Here is a 26,366-nt window from a genome sequence, read left to right as displayed (position 1 = left end):
GGGGATACATCTTTGGGGGGGAAAATTGTCAAGCAGGGGGGAGATGTGGCTCCCCTCGACCTGGCTGGCGGCTTCCCCTTACTCCACCACCCCTCCGAGGCAGCTTCAGTCCCTAATCACGATGATTGGGGCTCTCCAACGAAAGAGCATGGACCGAAGCCATGGGGGTTGCCAGTCTAGCACCGCCTTTACTTTTCCAGGATCAATCTCAACCCTGTGGTTAGACACTCAGTAGCCCAGGTAATCCAACAAATCTTTATGGAATTTGCATTTTGACAGCTTTGCATATACCTTGGTAGCTAAAAGTTTTTTTCAGTACTTGTCTAATTTGACATATTCTTTGTTGGTTTTGCTGTTAATGTTTAAGAAATATATTTGAAATAAATTGAAATGAACTGAGAAGATGTTTAGAATGAAAGTAATATCAGTGAACAGGATTAATTTATTTGTTCCTTTTCTTATGTAAAATTAAGTTATAAATGGATAAGATAGGAAGTTGAATGTAGAAAATGAATATATAATTATTGTCATATTTGCATGTAAAAGTGGTGACCCAGAATTATGTTGTACACTGAAAAGAGCTTTTTCTTTCTTTGTTTTGGAAAAATTTAATAAAACTTGTTTAAAAAGAGAGAGAGAGAGAGATGAACCCTGGAAAAGTGAAGGCAGTGCTAGACTGGCAACCCCCCCAAAACATGTAAACAACTTCAGAGCTTCTTGGGTTTTGCAAATTTCTATAGACAATTTATTCCTTTGTTTGCTGAAGTCGCCCTCCCTTTAACAGAGTTACTGAAAACTGGGCCTTCCCCTACCAAACCAAAACCCAATCAAGCCCTTACTTGGACAATGAACTGTCAGAAATCTTTTGAGACATTAAAACACCTATTTGCTGCTGAGCCTATCCTCCAGCATCCGGACTCAACCAAAGCTTTTATAGTCCAAGTTGATGCTAACGATGTGGCTGTTGAGGCGATTCTTCTCCAGAAAAACTCTCAAGACCAGCTAATGCCTTGATTTATGTACCCAATATCCTAAGACTGATGGTACTGAAATGTAGCCATGAGTCGCGGTTGGGGGGACACTTTGGGTTCTTAAAAACCCTACATTTAGTCAGGAGACAGTTCTGGTGGCCAAAAATGAAAACTGATGTTGAGGACTATGTGAAAAGCTGCTCAATTTGTGCCACGATGAAATACAGAACTGGAAACCCCCCCTAGCCTCTTTTAAAAAGTAGCTGAACCAATGAAGCCATGGGGGGAAATTGTGATGGACTTTATTGTAGAATTACCGGAGAGTGGAGGAAGTACTGTGATTTGGACTGTTAATTTTTTTAATAAGGAATTTTTATTTTTAAACAAACATACACAAACAAAACATAAAACATAAAACCATCTTCCAGTTACATACAGTGTGTCAGTTGGTTACAAGTCTTTTGTGCTTCATCTCCATAGTCCTCACTTATAGTTTGTATAAATTCTCATATTATCCTTCGTGTGTGTGTGTGTGTGTGTGTGTGTGTTTGTGTATGGTATTTAGGTTTCTTCAGGTATTTTCCCATGTCTTAATAGTTGTGCTTTTAAAGTTATAGCGATGTTTCAGCAGTCTATATGTTTTTTGTCATTTTTTTCCAACCATGTGTGGATTTTAGTCCAGTATCTTTTAGCTTCTGCACACATCCACCACATATGGTAAAATGAACCCAGTATCTGATGACATTTCCAGCACTTTTCTGATTTATTCTTCTTCTTCTAGCTTAACCTCTAATAAGTATCCATATAGTTTTTTAATCACCTTTTTATCAGTACCTGTCAAAATTTTATCGAAGTCAGTCAATTTATCATAAAAACCTTCTGTTTTAAAATCTTTATCATATCTAGAATGTATTTGTGCATATGAAGACCAATTCATCCTTATATCTTGTTCTTCTAGTTCTTGGCATAGACTTAAGTTCACCCTTTTCATTCAATATTTTGCCATATCTAACTGTTTGTTCCATTTTGTATGTTACTGGGTATGAAAAAAGCTTCAATAGTTGATAGCCAGACTTGAATTTTTAAACAGTGTTGTTTTTAAATTTTTTCCCAATTTAATAACGAAGCCTCTCATATATAATGTCTCCTAAAAATTTTATTTATTTATTTTGTCAAGCAATTATAAGATAACAGGTATAAGCATGGTTATGAACACATGAAATGGATACATATAAGAAAAAAAGAAACAATAGGACTGGATCTTCAAAACTTCTGCCAATTCTTCCTTTCGTTTTGCTAACATATTCTTTGTCAAAATCTTTGCTTTATCTTTATTTATTTTCAAACCTGCTACCTTTCCACATTCCTCTGTCTTTTCTATCAACTTAGGTGCTGTTTCTAATGGATCCTCTAAGATAAAAACCAGGTCATCTGCTAATGCTTGTCACTTATAATTCTTCCTCTTTAATTTTCATTCCTTTTATATCTTTTTCTTCTCTAATATTTCTATTTAGTACCTCTAATGTTAACACAAACAACAGAGGCGACAGCGGGCAACCTTGTCTTGTCCCTTTCTTTATATGAATACAATCTGTCAATTCCCCATTTATCATTACCTTTGCTGTTTGTTTATGATAATGGCTTGAATAAATTTCTTACCAAAGCCCATCTGCTTTAACTGTAATAACATAAATTGCCAATTCACATTATCAAAGGTTTTCTGAGCATCTAAAAATATCAGTTTTTCAGGATGTGCCTCGTAATATTGCAAAGTGTCCAGGATTATTCTCATGTTGTCTTTGATTTGTCTCTTTGGCAGAAACCCATTTTGATCAGAATGAATAAAGTTATTCAAATATATTTTAAGTTTTTCTGCCATTATTGAAGCGAAATTTTTATAGTCTGAATTTAGCAGGGAGATAGGTCTATAGTTCTTAACTTTTTGTGGATCGGCATCCTCCTTTGGCACAAGTGTAATATATGCTTATAATAAAACACTAAAAAGAAAATAGAAGAAAATCTACCACCTGAAAAGGATTATTAAGTAAATATAAAAAGAAAAAGAAAAAAACAACAGTCCAGTTTAAAATTGAAAGGCGTTTGTAAAAAATCCAGCAATAAAAAAAAAAAAGACACTAAGTTTGATTTCAGGCTTAATCTTTCAGCTTAGCCTCTTCTGTCTTCGATTTTAACTTTTTCTTTTACCTCTTTAGGGTGTTCTCTCAAATAATAAAATTTAAAGAGTATCTCCCCAAACCGACTTTAAAGAGCATCTCACCAAACTCACACTTTCTCTCCTGCTTTCTTCTTCCGTTCCGGAGCTGTCCCAACTTCAACAGCTTGAAATGGCTGCCTCTCGGCCACTGGAAAAAAGGGCTTCTCCTGAATCTACCAGGGACTTTGCAATGTCCCTGGGGGATCGACAGGATGTATCCTTCGCTCTCACCATCTCTACAGGACAGTTTAGGTCCAAAAGGACCATCCAGCAGCAGAGATATCAACAGTGATCTTGGAGCTTCAGCCCCTCCCCAATTTGGACTGTTATTGTATTATTCTCTAAGCAAGCCCACTTTACAGCATGTAACAGACTACCTTCAGCTAAGAAACTTGCAAAACTGTTTGTGGAGTATATTTATCGGCTCCATGGAGTACCTCGTAGAGTAATTTCAGATCAAAGTGTACAGTTTATTGCCAAGTTCTGGAGGGTAATCCCAAGGACTTTCCTCAGCATTCCATCCTGCATGTAACGACTGCAGAGAGAGAAAATGCTATGGTGGAACAATACATTAGATGTCATGTACATTATCAACAGGAGAACTGTGCGGAACTGTTACCATTTGCAGAAGTTGCTTACATTGATGCAGTACACAGCAGCACAAGCTTAACTCCATTCCAAATCAACACCAGCATGGATTTTGTCCCTACGCTGGAGTTCCCTAGGGAACCCCATAACATCCATGTCTTTAACAGAGTGGATGGAATCATTAAAGAAAGCTTGGGAGGATACAAAAACAGCTCTAACTGAAGCCGCTGAGGAATATAAAGAACAAGCAGACAAACATATATCCCTCCAACCACCAAAGTAGAGGACAAAGTGTTTTTGTCAACTAAATATCTTAGGCTGAAATTTCCTAGTAGAAAGTTGGGCCCTAGATTCTTGGGTCCATTCCTTATATCTAAGATAATCAATCCAATGACAGTCCAATTAAGTCTCCCTCAGCTGTTGGGGAAAATACACCCAGTGTTCCACAGTAGTTTGTTGAAGCCTGCTGTAGGGTCAAATCTACGGCTGATACTAGCAGCTCCCCCCCAAACCTCTGATTGTACAGGGTGAGACACATTATGAAATAAAGAAAATCCTCGATTCTAGATTACACCAAGGGAGATTACAATATTTGGTATTATGGAAAGGCTACCCTTTGTCAGAAGCTACTTGGGTGAAACGTTGGGATATACATGCAGATAGATTGGTTAACCAATTCCACGAATGATTCCCTGACAAGCCAAAGGGCCCCCTTGGAGGGAGGAGAGAGGGTTAAGGGCATCGCATTAACCTCTGGTTGTGTATTGTCTATTGTATCTTCCAGGACATGATTTTTTCAAGGGGGGACACCTGTCAGCTTTGGAAGCCATGTTGAGATTCGATCCTCCTACACTGCCACAATTTAGCCTGGGAAGGTGGGACGGGGGGAATTCATTTGAGTATATCTAGTTAGACAAAATAAAATTATTTTGCTGGTTGACGTAGTGTTGCGCATAATGAAAAGGAAATCTTACTTTGGGACGGATGGTGATTGGGCCATGTGATGTGGTGATGGGTATTGGGGATGGATTTGTAGTTTTTATTTTTGCAAGGAAGATTCGGGATTCCACAGATGTGCTACTTACTATCCAAATAAAAGGAACTTTTGAGAGATGTCTGTCTTGGAGTTATTGTTTGGAATGTAGGGTTGTTGGAATGCTAATATTCTGCTGTCAACCCCAATCCATTCTAGGTTTTGTAGAGTTAAGGAAACTTCCTGATTTGACTGCTTCTTATCAATTTTAGACACGTATAGTGGTATTGGATATTGGAAACTCACCACTGGTGAATATCTATAGAGATTCTCAGTCATCCAGGTCATGGTTGTCCCAAAGTTGCTTTTTCAAAAGGCAACTGGACTTTGTTTTTCCTTGAAGATATTTCACTTCTCATCCAAGAAACATTGCAAAGAGGATCTTAATGATGTGACTCCAAATTATAATTTTTAAAAAGCCAACTATGATCTGATAGCTGCCGAACTTGCATCTCTTGATTGGCACTTGATTGGCACAGGTTGTAATACTGCAGAAGACCATTATAACACTTTTTTGCTCGAAGTCAATAGAGTCAATAACCTATATGTTCCAAAAATAACCCCATGTCTTTCCAGTGATGTCATGTCATGGTGGTGCAAGGGAGCTTCGCTCTGTTCCCTGTACTGTGATTTTCACTTCAGGCAGCCGATCAAGGCAGTGCTTGGTCCCAGAGGGACCAGCAGAGTGAGGGGAAACTCTCAGAGACAGCTTGGAAGGTTGCGGTTCCCAGCTGGACAATGAAGAGATCCCAAAGCTCGAAATGAAAGAAGCCGGCCATAGGGCAGACTTGGAGACATGACGAGCTGACAGAAGAAGAAAAGAAAGAAAGATGGCAGTATGGTAGCAGCATGTGAGTTATCAATGCAATAGAGGGTAGAAAATTGGTCATGCAGCTGGGTCCAAAAGCAGCTTAAATCAAGAAGACTCCAGAGTGGAAGGGGTGAGTGTGGAGAGTAGGAGGCAGCAGCTTGTTTTTCTTACCCTCTGGCTCTGGGAGCAGATTGGCAGCTTGAGAAAGGAGTGATCAAAGGTGGATAAACAAGACTCGATAAGAGGTGAGAAGGAAGCTCTTATTTGGAAAAACTGCCTTTTGAGACTGAGATTGACTGTGTAACTCCAACTGTGAAAGAACTGAACTGATGAATGTGGAGAAACAGTGTGGATGAATGACTGTGCAGTTTGCAGGAGACCGCCATTGTAAGAGAGAAGGAGACTGAAGAACTGAAAATGGAAGCAAGCCTGACAAGTGATGAGCAATAGAGAACTTGCTTATATGAATTTACACTTCTACATTAATATTATTATTTATATAAAAGTTTTTGGTTTCTATTTATAATTACAATAGCTACTCTCCTCTATTAATACATTATTATTGATTATTAAGGTTAATATATGTATATATATAATATTAATAAGAAATTTAAGATAATAGCCAGATTTTTCTTTTAGTAATGTTATTTATATAACCTTTACTTATATATAGATAACATTTGTATAGAATTTTATAGAATTGTATAGAGCATTAATAGAAGATATTTAAATAATTTTACATAATTAAATACTAAGGATTAGATTGATATATGTACTTGAAATACTTGAGTTAATAATTATTTATAATTATAGTATAAGATATACTATTATAGTATAAGAAAGTATTGATAATATTGTTATTAATTGATAAGCTTTAAGTATTAATTGTCATTATAGTATTTATTATTAATTTAGTATCATATGTATCATATTGATTATATTTAAGAGTTCAAGAAATTGACTTTCCTACTTAACATATTGATAAATTAGTATTAATTATTAGCATTAATCAGTAACAAATAACTAAGTATTAACTGATACTTTTATGTTTATAAGAACAACTTTTTGGATTTATTTGGATTTATTTTATAGACTATTAAACTGAGGGAAAATCCCCATAGAGACGAAATGACTCAGATGGTAATCTGGGAAAATATTTATAAGATTATAGGATAACAGCATAAAATTATCAGGGAGATGACTAGCGTTACAACTATTAAGACCGGAAAAAAGCCTACATCGTTGGTATCAATTTCCAGCCCGGCTACATCTAACCAGCGAACAATTGAAGGAATGCTGGCTCTGGAGAATCCGAATACCACACTTAGTACGCAGATGGTACAAACCACTCTACTGACAATACAGGAAATGATGATCAAGCTTCAAGAAACCATGTTGAAAAACCACGTGGAGTTCAAATCTGATATGGAAGTGATGAAAGCGGAACTAAAATCGGAGATCTAAGAAATGAAAGTAGAAATTTGTAACCTAGATGCTAAAATGGGGTCCATCCAAGAAACAATCAAGAAAAATGAGGAGAGGGTAAAAACAATTGAATTGCAAATGGAACAGATGGAGAAGAAACTAGAGGCAATGGATCAGAAGATTGCAGGACACAATACAGAAATGGAAGAGTCCCTCATCCATCTCGAAATGGATCGAGCTTCATTTTTCTTAAAATTTCACAATGTGGAAGAATCGAAAGAGGAAGACCTAATAATCCTGATGGCTGAATTGATGGCTGATGCCCTACAAAGAGACAGACAAGAGATGATAAATGAAATTGATGACATCTATAGGGTGTATACCAGCTATGCCAGACATCATAGACTCCCTAGAGAGGTCCATATAAGATTTGCAAGAAGGAAAGTAAGGGACATCATTTACAAAATCACTAGAGAAGAACCAATGATGTACAAGGGAAAAGAAATATTCGTATTAAAACAGATACCTAGGAGAGTACGTGAGCAGCAAAAAGATTACTGATTCTTGGCTGATCAACTAAATAAAAAGAATATCCTATTTCAATGGATTACCCCAGAAGGCATGTTGATTACATGAAACAATAAGAAAATAAAAATTGACAACCTGGGGAAAGCTCAAGACTTCTACAAGCAGCTAGTTGGACCCAAAGAAGAAAAGAAGCAGCAGAGAAGAACTGGATTCACCAAGCCAAGAGGAACTTCGACAAGAGAATAAAGAGAAAGGAAACAACGAGGGGATAGTTGATCAAGAAGAAGATGGAGTTAGAACCAGAAGCCAAAGAGGAACTAGAGTAAATAGAAGACAAAAACGGGAACAGACATAAAAATGGAACGGGGACTGAAACTTTTGTTGATCAACGTGAATGGTTTAAACATACCAACAAAAAGAAGAAGAATATTATCTGAAATAGAGAAACAGAAGATTGATATAGTGTGCCTCCAAGAAGTGCACATTAAGAAACAAGTTGAACGATACTTACAAAATAAAAAGTTTGGAAGATTATATACAACATTAGCAGAGGGAAAAAAGAGGGGTAACAATATATATTAAGGAATAATTAGTTTCTAAGTTAATATATAATGACATGAGAGGGAGGATATTGATGGTGGAAGTATCTATAGAAAATAAAAGTATTTTATTGTTAGGGATATATGCGCCTCATAAAACCATACATAACAAACTTATTGAAATAGGAAATCAAAACATATGTATAATTGGAGATTATAATGCAGTTGCAAACATCCGAAAAGCCTATGCCAGCGAACAAAAGTGCAAAAAGAAAAGAAACACACTACTAAAGACCTTTTTTTTGAAATGTTGGAAGAATTGAACCTAATGGATGTATGGAGAAAATTGAACCCAGGAGAAACTAAATTCACCTTCTACTCCAACACACATAAATCTTGGTCAAGAATAGATATGGCCTGGGTAAATGGAGACTTACTTAAAAATATTGGAAAAATAGAAATAATACCAAATAACTGGGTGGATAACAACCCACTTAAAATAACATGGAAAGGACAAATGCAGAAAAAAAGGCAGATGGACATTAAATCCACAAATCCTAAAAGAAAAAGAATACCTTCAAAAAATCTCAGAAGAATTGGAACTATTCTTTAAAAATAATAAAAAACAACATACCTCATTGCAAAATTTATGGGATACAATGAAGGCATACTTGAGAGGAATAACAATAGCCTATACAGCAAAAAGAAATAAAGAAAAATGGGGAAACCATAATACATTAATGTTCTGTCTCACCTGTATCCACAGGTGAGAATCCAAAGTTCAAATATTCAAGCAAACCAAAACCAGACCCAAAAGAGTTAACTGCTTGTTTTCACAGTCCTTGGCAGTCTTCCTGGAATCCGTCTGGCAAGTCTGAACTGTCCATAAATCACAATGCCGCAGCCATATGCAATTCTTTCGCACCAAAAATACACTTTGCTTCAAGCGGGGGAGAGGCGTTAACATGCTCCTTATATATCCCCTGAAGGGGCGTGTCAGTCTCTTTAATTAATCCTTGGCTGGACGTCTCTTTTCTAATTGAGATTGACATCTCAATCTTCTCCTAGTCCTAGCATCAAGCCAGTATCCGGCAGTTTCATCATCGCTTGAAGCCTCTGGCACACTTTCCTGATTAACAGTTAACACCTGAGGTTAGGGAGGGAGTTCCAGGAAAGGAAGACACCTCTGAAACTTCTAATAAATCAGGCTCATCTCTCAGATTCAACTCCTCCTCCTCCCCCAGACTCCTCTCAACGTCTCTCAGCAATGCAGGCTCGAATCTCAATGCCAGATCTTCTTCATCACTCGAGCCTACACCTGCTGACTGACCTGGTTCAAACCTAGGAGGCACAACACATTAATAGGGGAGATGAAGAGATTAGAAGATAAATTACAAAAAGACCTGGGGGGAAGAACAAGCTAGAAATAATTTGGCATTAACAAAACACAAATTGAATATTTTAGAACAGGAAGACTTAGCAAGGAGTTTACAATATACAAAACAAAATTATTTTGAATATGCAAACAAACCTGGGAGATGGCTGGCCTATAAATTAGAAAAAGAAATGAGAGAAGAACTGTACACCAACTATTAGACAAGAATGGAATTGAGGAAACCAATATGGAAAAGAAAAAATAAATTGCGAGAGAATACTTTGAGAATCCGTATAGTCAGGAAACAATAGAAACAGGGAAAATAGATGAGTACCTGAAAGAAGAACCATTGTACCCACTATTGGAAGAAAAAAAGGAAATATTAAATAAGGAAATAACATTAACCGAACTAAAGGAAACAATTAAAAGACAAAAAACAACAACAACAATGAAACCCCAGGCCTGGATGGTTTATCAGGTGAACTTTATAAAAAAAAATAGGAGAATTAATAGAAAGTATATTTCTGGAAGTTTGCAATGAGGTATTGTTGGAATCAAGGATACCACATTCATGGAAGGAGGCCTATGTTACATTAATTCCAAAGGAGGGCTCAGATGCTAATCAAATCAAGAACTATAGACTGATATCTCTTTTAAATGCTGATTATAAAATCTTTATGAGTATAATCACAGATAAGTTAAATAAAATATTAAACAATAGAATACATCCCAATCAAAATGGATTCCTCTCGACAAGACAAATTAGAAATAATACCAGAACAATAATCAATAGATTAGAATACTATGAAATGCATCCAGGGAGCCAAGTAGCCCTTGTCTTCCTAGATGCGCAAAAAGCATTTGATAATGTTAATTGGAAGTTTATGATACAACAAATTAAATTTATGAAATTTGGAGAAAGATTTGAGAAAATGATAGAAATGATCTATTCTATCCAGAAAGTGAATGTATTAATAAATGGGGAAATGACTAAACCTTTTGAAATAATGAAAGGAGTTAGGAAGGGATGTCCACTGTCACCTGTGCTTTTCATTTTAACATTAGAAATGTTATTGAGAAGAATTAGATCGAAAGGAAATAAAAGGAACACAAATTAAAAAGGAATAATATAAATTACAGGCCTTTGCCGATGATATAGCATTTGTTATTGAAGACCCGCTAGAACCTGGCCCAGCAGGTCTCAAAATTAATAAAGATAAAACCAAAATGCTAGTTAAAAATCTAACAGTAAAAGATAAAAGGGAATTAGAAGAACTAATGTTAAATTACAAATTGATTATATTTACAAATTGATAATTACAAATTGATTATAAAAAAGTTAAATATTTAGGCATTTGGTTAAGGGTGAGATGTTCAGCTTTAAAAAAAGATAACCACATAAAAATGATACAACAAATAGGAAAAGACCTGGAAAAATGAAGTAAATTACAGGTTTTGTTCTTAGGGAAAATAGCCACAATTAAAATGAATATTCTACCTAAATTATTATATTTGTTCCAAACTATTCCAATTAAATTAGATAAAAAATTCATCAAAGATCTAAACAAAATGTCTATGAAATTTGTATGGGCAGGGAAAAAGGCACGAATTAAATCAATTTATTTACAGGTTAGCAAAAGCAGAGGTGGCTTTGGACTCCCAGTCTGGGAGACTTACTATAAAGCATCCTTAATATGGATCAAAGATTGGATTAAATTAGAAAATAAGAATTCTAACATTAGAAGGATATGACATGCAGATAGGGTGACATGCCTTTATATGGGACCCCAGGAATAAGAATCATTCCTACTTTTATAGACACATTTTGCGAGATTCTCAGATTAAAACTTGGGAGGAAATCAGGAAGAACCACTATATCAAAATTCCAGGTTGGTTATCCACTATGAGGGAATGTTTCATCCAAATACCATGGACATTAGTAAAAAACTTAAATACTATCAAATCTTGGATAATCAAGGGAGGCTTAAGACAGCCCAAGAACTAGAAACACAAGGAATATCTATGGATTGGTGGTTGTATCTTCAAATACAGATGAGATATAAAAGAGATTTAAAAGAATTTGGATTTGAAACAAAAACAACTCAATTAGACAAATTATTGCTGGGACCAGAAGAAAAAATGATATTGAAATTATAAAACTATTTACTAAATTTTGATCTAGAAGAGGAAATTGTAAAAGGACCAATGCTAGCTTGGGCAAATTTTTTTGGATATAATATAGAATTGGATGACTGGGAAGAAGTATGGCAAAAAAAAAAAAAAAAAAAACACCTCTCCATGACAAAATCAGTGGCCTACAAAGAAAATTTATACAAGATGCTTTATAGATGGCATTTAGCACCCTACAGACTTGCAAAAATGTATTCCAAATTAAACCCGAATTGCTGGAAATGCAAGAGAACACAGGGTACCTTCTTCCACGTCTGGTGGCTATGCCCAGAAATTAAAAAATATTGGACCAAGATAAAAACATGGCTAGAGGAAATTACCCATTGCAGGTTGGAGTGGAAGCTGGAATTATTTATCCTGGGAATCATTAAAGAAAAGTATCCTCCTAAAATTAGATGTTTGATTATACATATACTAACGGCGACATGAATTGCATTGGCGCAGGCTTGGAAGATGTCCACCACACCATCTAATAACGTTATAATTCACAAAATTTTAGAATGTGAATGTTTCATGTTGAAATTAAAGGATAAGGAGGACTCAGAGTATTATTTAATTTGGAACATTTGGTATCAATGGTTAGACAGTAAAGTACAATAAAGAAAGGTCACAAAAGGAATTTAAAAGAAGAAAAAAGGGAAATAAAATTGGAATATTAGCAAACAGACAGAATGAGGGAGAAGTTGTAGAAATTGAGGAACTGCTAGGAAAAAAGCGAGATTTAGATATACATCCAGATTAGGATTTATAATTACCATTTTACTATAGAAATATGTAGAAATATGCAATAATGAATGATAAAAATCTGTTCCCTTCCTTCCCCCATACCCATGGAACATTAAACTACAGCACATAGACTATAAACACCCCTGATGTTTATTTTATTACATATTGTCAATATAATATTCTTCTTTTTTTCTTTTTTACCTGAATCAGTGACCTATAAAGATGATATAGCTTTGTTTATTAACATTAATTAAGAATTTTGAATTAATACAGTTAATATGCTAAGATACTGTCAAATTCTATGCATATATGGTGTTTAGTGTACTGCCAAGAAAACATTACTGAAAGATGTCGATATAATTTTTATTACAGAAATTTTTGTAAATCTTTTTAATATTTTGCTTTTTGTAAACTTTTTAATATTTTGAACTTTAATAAAGTATTTTTTTAATTAAAAAAAAAAACCTAAAGCAAAAAAAACAAATTACCTATAACAATAAGAAAGTTACAGTCCAAAAAAAAAAAACTCTTTGGTGAGAAAACAAAATTGGTTACATAGCTAACTTTAAAAACTGCTAAAAAGCCTTTTGATGCCAGATAAAGGCAGAATGCACCAATTACCAATGCAAACAGGAGAAAGAGTTGTTAAACTTGAAATCCACCCGAGCCTTCTATAATTTTGTAAATGCCAAACTTAAAACCTCAAAATCTATCCCAAAGGGCCTAATGGGGAAGATTGTAATGATGAAGCTGTTAAGGCCAACTTCTTCAATACATTCTTCAGCTCAGACTTTGTTGACAGCACTGGCTGCTGCCCCCCATTTCCTAGTCGTACCATAACAAATTGTAACAATTTACTACATATTGATTTTACAGTAGATAACGTTGAAATGGCACTAGATCACCTAAAGCCATCTTTATCTATTGGCCCTAATGTATTATGTGCCTACTTCTTGAAAAAGCTTGCCACTACCCTAGCCGAACTTCTATGCACAATCAATGAGGTATCTTTCAGAACCAGATCTTTGCCCGACTTATGGCCATTAGCCATAGTGATACTTATTTTTAGAAAGGGAGACCCTAGTCTAGTAGAAAAGTACAGACCAATCTCACTGTGTTACGTCACCTGTAAAGTCATGGAATCAGTTATTAACTCCACTTAGAAATAAACAACCTGCTTTCTAACAAGCAGTTTGGTTTCAGGAAAAAAATTGTCCTGTAATCTGCAACTGCTACACTGCAGAAACTTTTGGACCACACATCTTGACCAGAGTAAGGCAATAGACACAATTTACATAGACTTTTGCAAAGCCTTTGATTCAGTGATGCATGACAAACTACTGCTGAAACTTAGTTCTTTGGCATCTCTGGATCCCTGCACAAGTGGATAGCCACGTTCCTGTCAAACAGGCAACAAATAGTCAAAATAGGGAGGGTTCTATCAAATCTGGCACCAGTTAACAGCGGTGTCCCCCAAAGCAACATTTTAGGACCCACACTCTTTCTGCTTTACATCAACGACCTATGTGATCATATTAAAAGCACTGATGACGTTAAATTATTTAACACCACTGACAATGCTTCTTCCCTACAAAGCGACCTTGACTATGTGTCAGTATGGTTGCATAATTGGCAACTCCAAATTTCAACTAATAAATGCTCTGTCCTGCACATTGGCAATAAAAATCAAAACACCAAATACAGGTTGGGCAGAAATTATCTCGTAGACAACCCTCATTCTGTCAAGGACCTAGGAGTCCTCATCTCAAACAATCTAAGCCCCAGAGCTCACTGTAACAGCATTGCCAAAAAGGCATTAAGAGTTATTAACCTTATTTTATGAAGCTTCTTCTCTGGTAACATTGAATTGCTAACTAGGGCAAACAAAACCTTTGCCAGACAAATTCGTGAATACAGCTCATCTGCCTAGAACCCACAATGTATATCAGACATTAATATGATTGAGCGGGTTCAAAGGTATTTCTCGAGAAGAGTACTCCACTCCTCTACTCACAATACTATTCCCTATGCCTCCAGGCTTAAAATTTTGGGCTTGGACAATCTGGAACTGCACCGCCTGTGGTCCAATCTAAGCATAGTTCACAAAATTGTCTGCTATAACATCTTGCCTGTCAACAACTTCTTCAGCTTCAACCACAATAATACATGGGCAACAACCGATGCAAACTCAAGGTAAACTGCTCCAAACTCAATTGCAGAAAATACAACTTCAGCAACAGAGTGGTCAATGCTTGGAACACTCTACCCGACTCCATTGTTACAGCCTCAGCCCCTCACAGCTTCAACCTCAAACTGTCTACTGTGGACCTCACCCCATTCTTACGAGGTCCTTAAAGGAGGTGTGCATAAGCGCACCAGCGTGCCTACTGTCCCTGTCTTATTGTTCCCATTTAACTGTATTTACTTCCTTTGTTCATGTTATACTTGTCATCTTGTACATGTATGACAAATAAATAAATAAATACAAAGTCCAGTTGCTTTTTGAAAAAGCAACTTTGGGATCACCAATGGTGACTTTTTTGATCCCTCTGTTAGGATATATTTTTGGTACAGAGAGAAAAAAATATAGCAATGGACCATTTTGGAGGAGAATTCAAGGGGAAAAGGTTTTCCAGAGTTTGGTGGTAAGAATTGTAAGCTGATAGAAGAGAATATTTGTAGTTCAGGGTTGAAATGAGAAGTTATTGGTGCTCTCTAAGCTTGGTTGTTTTCTTGCAGACATTTCATTACCAAACTAGATAATATAATCAGTGCTAGCAATAAACAAATTTCTCAAAGAAGCTGTGTATTTTTTCCCCAGGATTTGGGCAACAGCACCATGCATTCTTCAGATAAAATATGTTGAATTTAAAGAGATTATCACAGCCGTACCATGGGTTCCTGCACATAGCCTAGATCAGTGGTTCCCAACCTTTTGGGCACTTGGGACTGGTTCTGTGGAGAGAGGTTTTTCCATGGACCAGAGGGTGTGTGATTTCACATGCTGCCTGCATGCTGTGTATGCGGCTTTGCTTGTTTTCATGGTCCAGTTTCTGGCATGCTGCAGACCAGAAGCAAGTCAATGGACTGAGAGTTGGGGACCCCTGGGCAAGATTACCTTTTCTCCTTCAAATCAGGACTGCCCATACAAAACATATTGTATCAGCAATGAGTGCATGAGAAAGTCTGAGTGTATACACATAGTGTAGAGACTTGGAAACATTTTTTTACTGGCTTCTTACCAAGAACTCACCAATACTGTTGAAAATAAAGCAATGGATACTTAAAATAGAGGTAATGGGGATTGATGTGCCATCTTGGACAGGGGAATAACAGAATAACAGAGTTGGAAGGGACCTTGGAGGTCTTCTAGTCCAATCCCCTGCTCAGACAGAAAACTCTATACCATTTCAGACAAATGGTTGTCCAATCACTTCTTTAAAACTTCCAGTTTTGGAGCATGAGGATTTTATTTGTTCTCGCCAAGGATCCAATGCTCTGTTTTTTCTGTTCTATTGAAATGCTTTTTGTTTCAAGTAATGGATAGCTTTAGAATTACTTCTTGAATTCTGAAACATAAGGAAAAAATGCTTACATTTGATTTTGATTTTGTGGGAACTATAATAGAAGATGTGCCTCATATCACATTAGGAGAGAATGTTGAAGTGATCAGTAGGCTGAGAAAACTTATTACAGTTAAATGAAAAACATTTTTTAAAAAATACTGGAATACTTCTTTGACAATCCCTCTTTCTTCTGAACTCTAAATATAGTATCTGCTGTGTCTTGGTCTTCCTATTGGTATAAATTTGATGCTAAAGAAAGCAGGTGTTCACCCTCTAATTAGTTTGCTGAGAATGGAAAGCAGATGGATTTGCATCAGGTTTGTTGCAAGGTGGAAGAGTGAAGTGATTGGCTTTGGCACATACCCAACTTGCAATTCAATTCACATTTACTTCTAGCCTCCTTCCCAATTTCTTTGTACTAGCCCAGCAAATGTTGCTTATCGCAGTCTAGGCATGTAAGAATATCTCAGTGAAGCAATCACATTAACACTTTTCTCTGCATGATGATTCATGCATGAATGGCATATGCAGCCAGACTTCTCAAAACATTAATTTGTCCAAGTAGTTTGGCTTTGAACATCCATTTAAAAAAAAAAAAAAAATAGCTGTAGAAATGCTTCTCTATCGAAGCCCTGATGTTGACATTTCTATGTAATATTGACAAAATTAGTTAGTTCTCCTACAGTTTTCTTCCCAGTTTCATTTCTGGATATTAATACATACATTGCTTGCATTGTGTGCGCTGCCTTTACCTGTTAGATTGATGTGACCTTTTCTCTTAATAGAAAACTTTTGAAAGGATGAATTCAGTGTGTCATTTGTTTGACTATCAGTCTTGAAAACATAACATCATATGACATGCCAGAAAAATCCCCCTTAACTTTTGGAAGGAACTTTTGATATATACGTTAATTGTGCTTTCCCAATCTCTCAATATACTCCATACCCAATATCCATACCCAAGTCTTCAATATTCTTCAATATTCTACAAAAACAATCAGATCCCACTTGAAAACATTTACCCAGACATCTACCTATATGTGTAGCTCATTCTTACCACACTAAACTATGATATATTATGGTGGCCAAATCTGATCAAAGAGCATCAGCTCATTTTTATTACTCCTTCAGATACTGAGATTCCTTGTCTTGTGATCTGAAAGTTTTCATGATTAAAAGAGTATTTGTTAAGGTTTTAAAATATATTGTAACATTTAATCCTATTTCAAATGACTGTGCTTCAAATTGGCTATGAAGTATTCCAATTTCTATTTTCCCAGTGGTAGGAGACCTGCTAAGAGTAAGTAAAGTTTCCTTGTCAGATAAATAAAAAGATTATAGCAATAACTGCTGTCAGCCTTTTTCTCATTTAAACAAATAAAGCTGACAAATGATGAAGCTCGGTGTTGCTCTGTTATGCTTAAGCACATGCTGGGCAGTTATTCATCCTCTCCCAGCATAAGTTGTCTGTTGCTAAAGCACCAGCAGTACAGAACACTTATTAGCATAGCAGTTTGAGAAGCAATAAAAATTTCATAATTTTTTAGGTTATGCTGGATGACAAAGGATGATAGTTATAATTTGCACAATAATTTAAATGGCTGGGCAACTCCTGTGAATTGGATTTACATAAGGTATCAGAGAACAATGCTAGTTTTCCATTTGTAATGCATTGATTCTTAAATTGATGAGGAATACTAGCCATGCAATTTCCATTATTCAAGGCAGAGGAGACCTGTAGTTGAAAGAAATATCAAAATGTTTTCTCTTGCAAATAGCCCAACATTTAACTATGCCTACTTCCACAGGTTTTGTTTTATTATAAAGTTTATGAAGGGAGAATTGAGGAGAGGGAGGAAGATCTCTTTATGTCATATTTTTAAAAGTAGAGCTTATTATCTAAGTACATTTTGATGGATTCAAGCATCACACTAAGTAATAAAAAATAGCTTATATACTTCAGATGAATTGACACATGATGCTAAACCAAACAAAAAAATTCTTTATGTGAAAGATGAACCCAGCTAATATGTGTATTCAGCAGGCCCATTCTTCAGTTTCAATCATGTTCATCCATCAATCTTGTCAGGATGATCTTGAACAGTCATTCTTCTATTTTCAGCTTAACCTATCTCACGGGATAGTAATGTAGAAAGTTAGCACCCACCCCTCTCCTAGAAGAATGAAATATTTTTAGGAAATATTAAAAAAGGCAGAATATTATTTTTTCCTAAAGTGAGAAATGGAGAAACATGCTCTTGGAGGGAGAAAGCAGCCTTCACCTTCCTTAATAGCCCACAGCAGATGTCAGCACTTAAGAGATAAAGATAGATAGCAAATACCCTCACTCAAGATCCAGCAAAGATAGGATGCCCCCAGCCGCAACAGGAAGTGCCTAACGCCCCATCATTGCATCATCCTCAGAAACTTCAACCAAACTTAGCTCAGAGAGACACCTACGATTTGTACTTTGCCTACACAGCCAGTTATGACCCCTACATAACCCCTACATGGTCCCATGGGAGTTGACAATGGCCAATAGAATACATGTTCTTGCACAGGAACAGGAAGCTCAAGTGCAAAGCCCAAGAGAAGGTATAATCCTACCCACTCCATTCTCAACTCCATCAGCCTCCTAGAACCACTCATGTGCTCTGCTTCATCATTAAACCATCTTTCCGATCAGTCTCCAGCCTCCATTTTGTCTCCAGTACCTTTCGCCTGGCTAGGGACTGAACCAGGTGGATATTTCTTCCCACAGTAAGAAGGTAAAATAGAAGCTGCACACTGAGCATTGAAGGAGAAGGGAAAAATAAACATAAACCAAACCTAAGGTTTCTCCAAGACAGGACAATTCCAGATAACAGTTATGATCAATCTTGAAGCAAGATGTTCAAGTCCACTAGATAGTTTACTTGAGAGAATTAACTACATACAGGAGATGAATGCCTTTGATTAATATGAAATGAATTTAATTTAATTCACATTTCCTACATTCATACAATTTCCTGAAACAAGCTGTCAACTAGAACATGCTTTCACACATGACAGGTACATCCTCAACAGAAGTCTCCAATTGTTGACTCTCTTCTTCTTTTTTAAAAAGATTTTTATTTTTTAAAATAAACATATACAGACAAAAACATAAAAAACTTAAAACCATCTTCCAATTATATACATACAGTGTGTCAGTTGGTTACAAATCTTTTGTGCTATCCTTTCATAGTCCTTACTCACAAGTTATATAGGTTCTCAAATTGTCAATCTAGTATATGCTTATATATTTATCAGGTATTAATCATTCATTTGACTAAGCTATTACTCCATCATTTTATATGAGATATTCTAGATTTTATTATAAATTTATATTATACATTTATCCAATGGTTATATATTTTGTATTATATTCTATATCAATATATTGATCTTCTATTACAAAACTTAGCCTATTTCATTGCCATGTCTTTTTATCTATCCATTGATAAAATAAGTCCTATATCATATAAAATTGTTTATCTTGTTCTCTAATTTCAAATGTCAATTTACTCATTTCAGCACAGTCCATAATTTTCTTAATAACTTCCTCCTGCATAGGTATTTTTTTCACTTTTCCAATTCTTAGCAAATACAATTCTAGCTGCTGTTAAAATATTTACCATCAACTATTTCAATTCTTTATTGTATATTTCTGGTATAATTCCCAGTAAAAATATATCTGGTTTAAACTCTATGTGTTGTTTAACATTTTTTCCAACTATGTATGGATTTTAGTCCAATATCTTTTTGCATCCGAACATATCCACCACATATGGTAATATGAACCAGGTATCTGATGAAATTTCCAACATTTATCCAATTTGTTCTTGAACATTCTCACCATTCTCGTCGGGGGTAGATGCCACCTGTAAAACATCAACAAATTTTCTTTATAAGCAGTTGACATTGTCATTTTATAATTTTGAGACCACAATTTTTGCCATTTCTCTAAATCAATCCCATATCCAAATTTTTCCCCCAAGCAATCATCGTTTCTTTAACTTGTTCTTACTCTAATTTAAATTCTAATAAATGTCCATAAAGTTTTTTAATTACCTTTTCATCAGTACCTGTCAAAATTTTATCTAAATCAGTCAACTTATCATAGAAACCTTCTGTTTTAAAATCTTTATCAAATCTAGTTTTATTGATTTTTTATACATACATACTTATATATGTGTGTGTGTGTGTGTATGTGTGAAATTGTCGATGTCACAGTGTTGTAAATAATGTACAAGAGATTTGTAATTGTGAAAAAGTACAAATATGTACAAATATGTACAAGTATAGATAGATAGATAGATAGATAGATAGATAGATAGATAGATAGATAGATAGATAGATAGATCTAGGTTTGTTCGGGTCTTTTCCCATGTAAGATTAAGAGAATCTTGGTGACGTTTCGGCGAGGTCCCACTTGCCATCCTCAGGCTGGTGCTTTTGGCTTCATGCCCTGCCTATTGCTGTGCCAGAATGGTTTTTTCTTCATCCTGATTGGTTGGAAGTCTTGGTCTGTGTTTATTGGTCTTGGAGTTTGCTGTGTTCTGCTTGATTGGTGTTTCTAATATCTTCTTTCTGTCTTGTAGCTTTTTTGGGGGGGGGGCTTGATTGGCTGGCAACATTGTGTTTCCTGTATTGGAGGCTTTTAGTGCGGCTTGGCTCCGAGTAAACGGACTGCTATCATTTATTAGGAAGCTAGGTTTATCTGGGTGCCTGGTTGGGGTGTGTTTGAGCTGGAGGTATTGTGGGGGGGGGGTCTGTTTGTGCCCAGGTGTTTGCCTGGCTTGTGGTGTGGAGATTTTTTTGTTTGTGAGTGCAGGCTTCCAGATAATTGACAGTCTGATGAAGTCATCTCTTCTATTCGTGCTTTCAGGTCTTTTTTCAATCTCTATGGCTTCTCTGATAATTCTGTACTGGGGTTTTCTATAGTGGTTTTGGTGCCGTTGAAGTCAATGCTATGACCTGTGGCTTTCATGTGTTGGACTAGTGAGGAAGTATGTTCCAGCTTTTTTACTGCATTTTTGTGTTAATTCAGGTGGGTACTTAATCTTCTATTGGTCTGTCCAATGTATGTGGCCGGGCATGATGCACAGGGGACTTCATATATGCCTTGGTTTTCCAGGTCAATTTTATCTTTGGGGTTTCTTAGGATGGCTGCTATTTTTCTGTCTGTTTTGAAGGCAGTCTTGATGTGATGCCTGTGTAGTATCTTACTGATTTTGTCTGTAGTACCAGGCACCCAGATGAAACCTAGCTTCCTAATAAATGATAGCCATCCGTTTACTTGGAGCCAAGCCGCACTATAAGCCTCCAATACAGGAAGCACAATGTTGCCAGCCAATCAAGACAAAAAAAAAAAAAGCTACAAAACAGACAGAAGATATTAGAAACACCAATCAAGCAGAACACAGCAAACTTCAAGACCAATAAACACAGACCAAGACTCCCAACCAATTAGGATGAAGAAAAAATCATTCTGGCACAGCAGTAGGCTAGCACCAAATTTAAAACAGAAATGGCTGTGAAAGTCTGACTCACAGATGAACACTATACAGAAGCCTGATAATGGCAGATGAGATTCTGCCAAAACGTTTTCGCGGGTACTTACATGTATGGTATTCAGCTTTGTTCGGGTATTTTCCCATGTCATTATAGTTGTGTTTTTAAAGTTGTAGCAACGTTTTGGCAGAATCTCATCTGCCATCATCAGGCTTCTGTATAGTGTTCATCTGTGAGTCAGACTTTTATAGTGGTTTCAGATTTAAATTTGGGGCAGCCTATTGCTGTGCCAGAATGGTTTTTTCTTCATCCTGATTGGTTGGGAGTCTTGGTCTGTGTTTATTGGTCTTGGAGTTTGCTGTGTTCTGCTTGATTGATGTTTCTAATATCTTTTGTCTGTTTTGGGGCTCTTTTTGTATCTTGATTGGCTGGCAACATTGTATTCCTTTATTGGAGGCCTTTAGTGCAGCTTGGCTCCGGGTAAATGGACGGCTATCAATTGTTAGGATGCTAGGTTTCATCTGGGTGCCTGGTTGGGGTGTGTTTGAGCTGGAGGTATCAGGGGGGATCTGTTTGTGCCCAGGTGCTTATCTGGCTAGTGGTGTGGAGATTTTTTTGTTTGTGAGTGCAGGGTTCCAAATGATTGACAGTCTGGTGGAATCATCTCTTCTATTCATGCTTTCTGGTCTTTTTTCAATCTCTATGGCTTCTCTGATGATTCTGTGGCTGGGGTTTCCTATAGTGGCTAGGGTTTTGGTGTATGTATGTATGTATGTATGTATGTATGTATATATATATATATATATATATATATATATATATATATATATATATATATATATATATATATACACACACATATACATATACATACATACATACATACATACATACATACATGGATCTTTGGTTATTCGGGTTTTTCTCCCGCGTAAGATTTTTAAAGTATCTAGGCAAAGTTTCATGAAGTCTCATTCATCATCTTCAGGCTTGTGTCTTCAGCTCTGTGCTTCTCAGAGTGATGTGAGCTTGCAGCTGCTTCTTCCTTTTAACTGCTAGTGGGGTGTGACTTGATTGGGTGGGGGCTTGGCTGTGTTCTGATTGGGTGGGGTGTGTTCTCATTGGTTGGGGTTTGGCTGTGTTCTGATTGGTTGGGGGTTGGCCATGTTCTGATTGGCTGGAGGTGTGTTCTGTTCAGGTGGGGCTTGATATATATATATATATATATATATATATATATATATATATATATATATATATATATATATATATATATATATATATATATATATGCTTTTCCACAATTACAAATCTCTTGTACATTATTTACAACACTGTGACATCGAATATATATATACACTTAGTAGGGAGCCATCCACCACAATTAGCCGCAGTGGTCCCACAAATGTCTTAAATGAGATTTGGAAGTTTTTGCTTCTGATGACAGTGATACTGTTCCCTTGGTAATCTCAGAAGTGAAGGTGATGATACTTCAGCTGGCTTTTAGAGATTCTTGGCAGCAGCTTCTTAACTGTGCTCCAGGAAATGATGGTCATGGACGACCTGGCATCAACCTCCATTTGGGAACTCTCGATCAAGATGGTGAAATGGATTTTTTTAAAAATAGGCGATGCCTATCTCTGCCCGGCAGGTGCCTTTCTTCTCCATGACTTTGTGGTTTGTGTTATGCTCTCCTGGGGCCTGTTTGGCTTGTAGGTTGGTTGGCGTGACATACTCTGGCTGTCGCACATTTGCCGCACATTTAGCAAATGGCATTTTTAAATTTGCACACTGCTCTCAGGTGGTTGCTGCCGCAACCCACACATGCTTTTTGTATTTTTTTTGGTAGCCATACCTTGTCTTTTTGATGATTTGAGCCAATAGATGTCCTCATCATCATCAGTTGACTCTCCGTGATCCAAATCATCATGGTGCACAGCAATTGTTTTGTGCAGTGATGGTGGGCTGTTCAATTTCTGGATCTTAGCCGTTGATTGGTTTAATGTTTTTGGCTGCTTGTGCCTCATCGAGCCCCATCTACAGGTTGAGGTTTGGTTTTGCGAGTAGACGCTGCTGTAACTTGATGTCCCTCACTCCACAAACCACTCTGTCCAGAAGAACATTCTCTAAGTCTCTGAACTCACAACACAACGCTGCTTTCTGAAGGGCTGCAACATTTTGATTGATAGATTCGCCCTCTGCTTGATTGCGAAGGTGGAAAGCATGTCGGCGAGCAATTTGCGATGGTTTGGGCACGTAGTGAGTTCTTAAATTGTTCTGCAGCATGTCCCACGGTATGGACACCAGAGCAAGGAGAGCCCTGGCCATCTCAAAAATGTTTGGGCTGCAGTAGCTTACGAACAATACCCTCTTTCTGTTGACTGAGATTCTGATAAAATCATTGGTTTTGAGGAAGCATTCGAAGCAAATGATGTATGAGTCTCATGTCTCAGATTCTGGGTTGTACAGAGTAAATGGTGTTAGTGCAACCATTTCCTCTAAACCGATGTGATCCCAGGCAATTTGGGGCTGATGCGTTTATGGTCGATGGATGGTGTTGCAGCAAATGGCGGGTCATCTCTGGTGTTCAGCTCTTGAGTGGGACCGCGATCAACTCTTTTCAGCCTCAATTTCCATCTGATCCCACCCTTGTCACCAGTGTTAGATTGGGGGTTAGAATGGAAGTGAAGCCAGAGTGATTTCAGCAAAGCTCTTTTTTTTTTTTTTTTTTTTTTTTTTTTTTTTTTTTTTTTTTTTTTTTTTTTTTTTTTTTTTTTTTTTTTTTTTTTTTTTTTTTCCCCCCCAACCAAAAACTAAAAAAAAAAAAACCAAAAAACCCCCCCCCCCCCCCCCCCCCCAGCAAAAAAAAACACCAACAAACCAACCCCCCCCCAAACCCCCCCCCCCCCCCCCCCAAAACCACCCCCCCCCCCAAAAAACAAAAAAAACCCAACACAACAACCCAAACCCCAAAACACCCCAAAAACACCAACCAAAAAAAAAGCCACCAACCCAAAACCCCCCCCCCCCCCCCCCCCCCCCCCCCCCCCCCCCCCCCAACCCCCCCCACCCCCCCCCCCCCCCCCCCCCCCCCCCCCCCCCCCCCCCCCCCAAACCCCCCCCCCCCCCCCCCCCCCCCCCCCCCCCCCCCCCCCCCCCCCCCCTCCCCTCTCCTTTTTTTATTTAGTTCATATGAACAACAGCAACAGTCTGGCTGACAGCGCTCCTTTTATAGGAAGCTGTCAGCCGATTAACCAATCAGATTAAAGTATTTTTCGCACTTCAACAGTGGACCTGAGTGAGAACTTCAACTACAATTCCCATTACTCATTTCAATACGTAACAACAACCCCCTTTACAAGAAGTTATTTTGTCTTCCATACATCATGCAACTTGCTGAGACAAACCATAGCTACTTTTCAAGGCCTACCTTTTTCATTGTTTCTGTGCTGTTTTTCCTTGCTCTTTATCAGTTATTTTTGTTACCCTGGTTTTGTTCAATTGTTTCTGTTATTAGCTCCTTGAACATTTAGCTAGAAAGATGGCGTTCCAATTGCATAAAGTAACAGTTAATATAAAATACCACAAGCATGCTTTTGTATGAAATAAGTAAGCCTCTTTTGTATCCTTGAACCATTGAACTACACTCCTTGTGTAGTTCTTAATTATACCCAGCTCAATCAGTTCTTTCCTTGTTATTCTGCTCTGTGTGAACCATGTAATCTAAAATCAACCCAACCGTATGCTTTTCATTCATCTAGAAGCAAATCCTGATGATTTCAGTGAAGAAATATGCTTTGAATTACAGTTGGATTTCATTAGATGATTAGGTATTATATGATGTTTTGCAATCTTTTTTTTAAAAAGCTGAACAAAGCATCGTTTTTGGAGAATGGAAAAATGCCAGCAAAAGATTTTAAAGGCAGATACTGCATGGTTCTGAAGTCCTTTTTTGGCAGGCACATACTTTCAGCTCCTGTGTCCTGACCTATTTGGTGGTGAGGATTTAATTAAGAGCCATATATTATTGTCAAAGTCATTAAAGCTTTACCTTGATTAAAAATGGAATTGTTTAATTAAAAAGAAAAGGTTTGGCTAACCTTAGCATTATGTTTGAATAAGACATTTTATATCAGCTAATTTTTCCTCTATCTTTCACATTCAGGCTTGATGATTCGGGAAGCATACATCAATGTGACAAGGCAGCAAGTGGAGGATTTTCATGGACCAGAAGACTACTGGTGCCAGTGTGTGGCATGGAGCCTCCTAGGAACTTCCAAAAGCCGGAAGGCTTCAGTCCGTATTGCCTGTAAGTAGTTTTTGCTCTCCAGAAATGGATGGGCATCATTATTAATCTATGTATCTCATAACAGCTCAATGTGAATGTAGGTACACGTGTAGCATTCCTGTGTGTAGAAAGAGTTTGTGTCTGTGTCCCTATGTAGATGAGTATTTGGATTTCTGGTAAAATTTGCATCATACTGGTGAACTGCTGTTGTGTGCTGGATTTCATAGGAGTCCCAAAGGTGCTTTTTTCCCCATAAAGCTTTTCTTGATTTTTTTCCCTTTGAAAATGTTTCACTTCTCATCCAAGAAGCTTCTTCAGTTCTAACTCAGTTCTTCAACTAGTACAGTATATCTATAGTGATTGCACTTTTTAGAGCATTTTCAGGCAAAAATACATCATAAGAATGTAAGACAGGCCTTGATGGATCAAGCCAATATGTATCTTAGTTTAGCATTTGTTTTCCTAAATGGTCAGCCAGGTGCTCACAAACAGGAGCCCACCCCGTCTAACTCTTTGAAACCTATCCAAGATGGATAACGAAGAATGACTTGTTCAATAAATTCCAAAGATTTGTTG

At 37.0% G+C, this 26,366-nt stretch overlaps 1 protein-coding gene across 1 annotated transcript in view; it reads left to right on the top strand.

The window, feature by feature from the left end:
* Positions 1 to 26,366, top strand: part of UNC5D (unc-5 netrin receptor D) — a 657,451-nt gene that overhangs the window by 360,071 nt on the left and 271,014 nt on the right. Inside the window, exon 3 of the mRNA XM_087969985.1 lies at positions 25,668 to 25,811. Within this exon, the coding sequence (XP_087826111.1) occupies positions 25,668 to 25,811 (144 nt within the window). The remainder of the gene's footprint in view (positions 1 to 25,667; positions 25,812 to 26,366) is intronic.

The sequence above is a fragment of the Notechis scutatus genome, chromosome 7 (genome assembly GCF_049901735.1).
Source record: "Notechis scutatus isolate UNSWTSFEM ecotype Mainland chromosome 7, rNotScu1.2, whole genome shotgun sequence".
Taxonomy (NCBI): Eukaryota; Metazoa; Chordata; class Lepidosauria; order Squamata; family Elapidae; genus Notechis; species Notechis scutatus.
The sequence above is the reverse complement of the archived record's forward strand: the minus strand, read 5'-3'. Positions and strand labels throughout refer to the sequence as shown.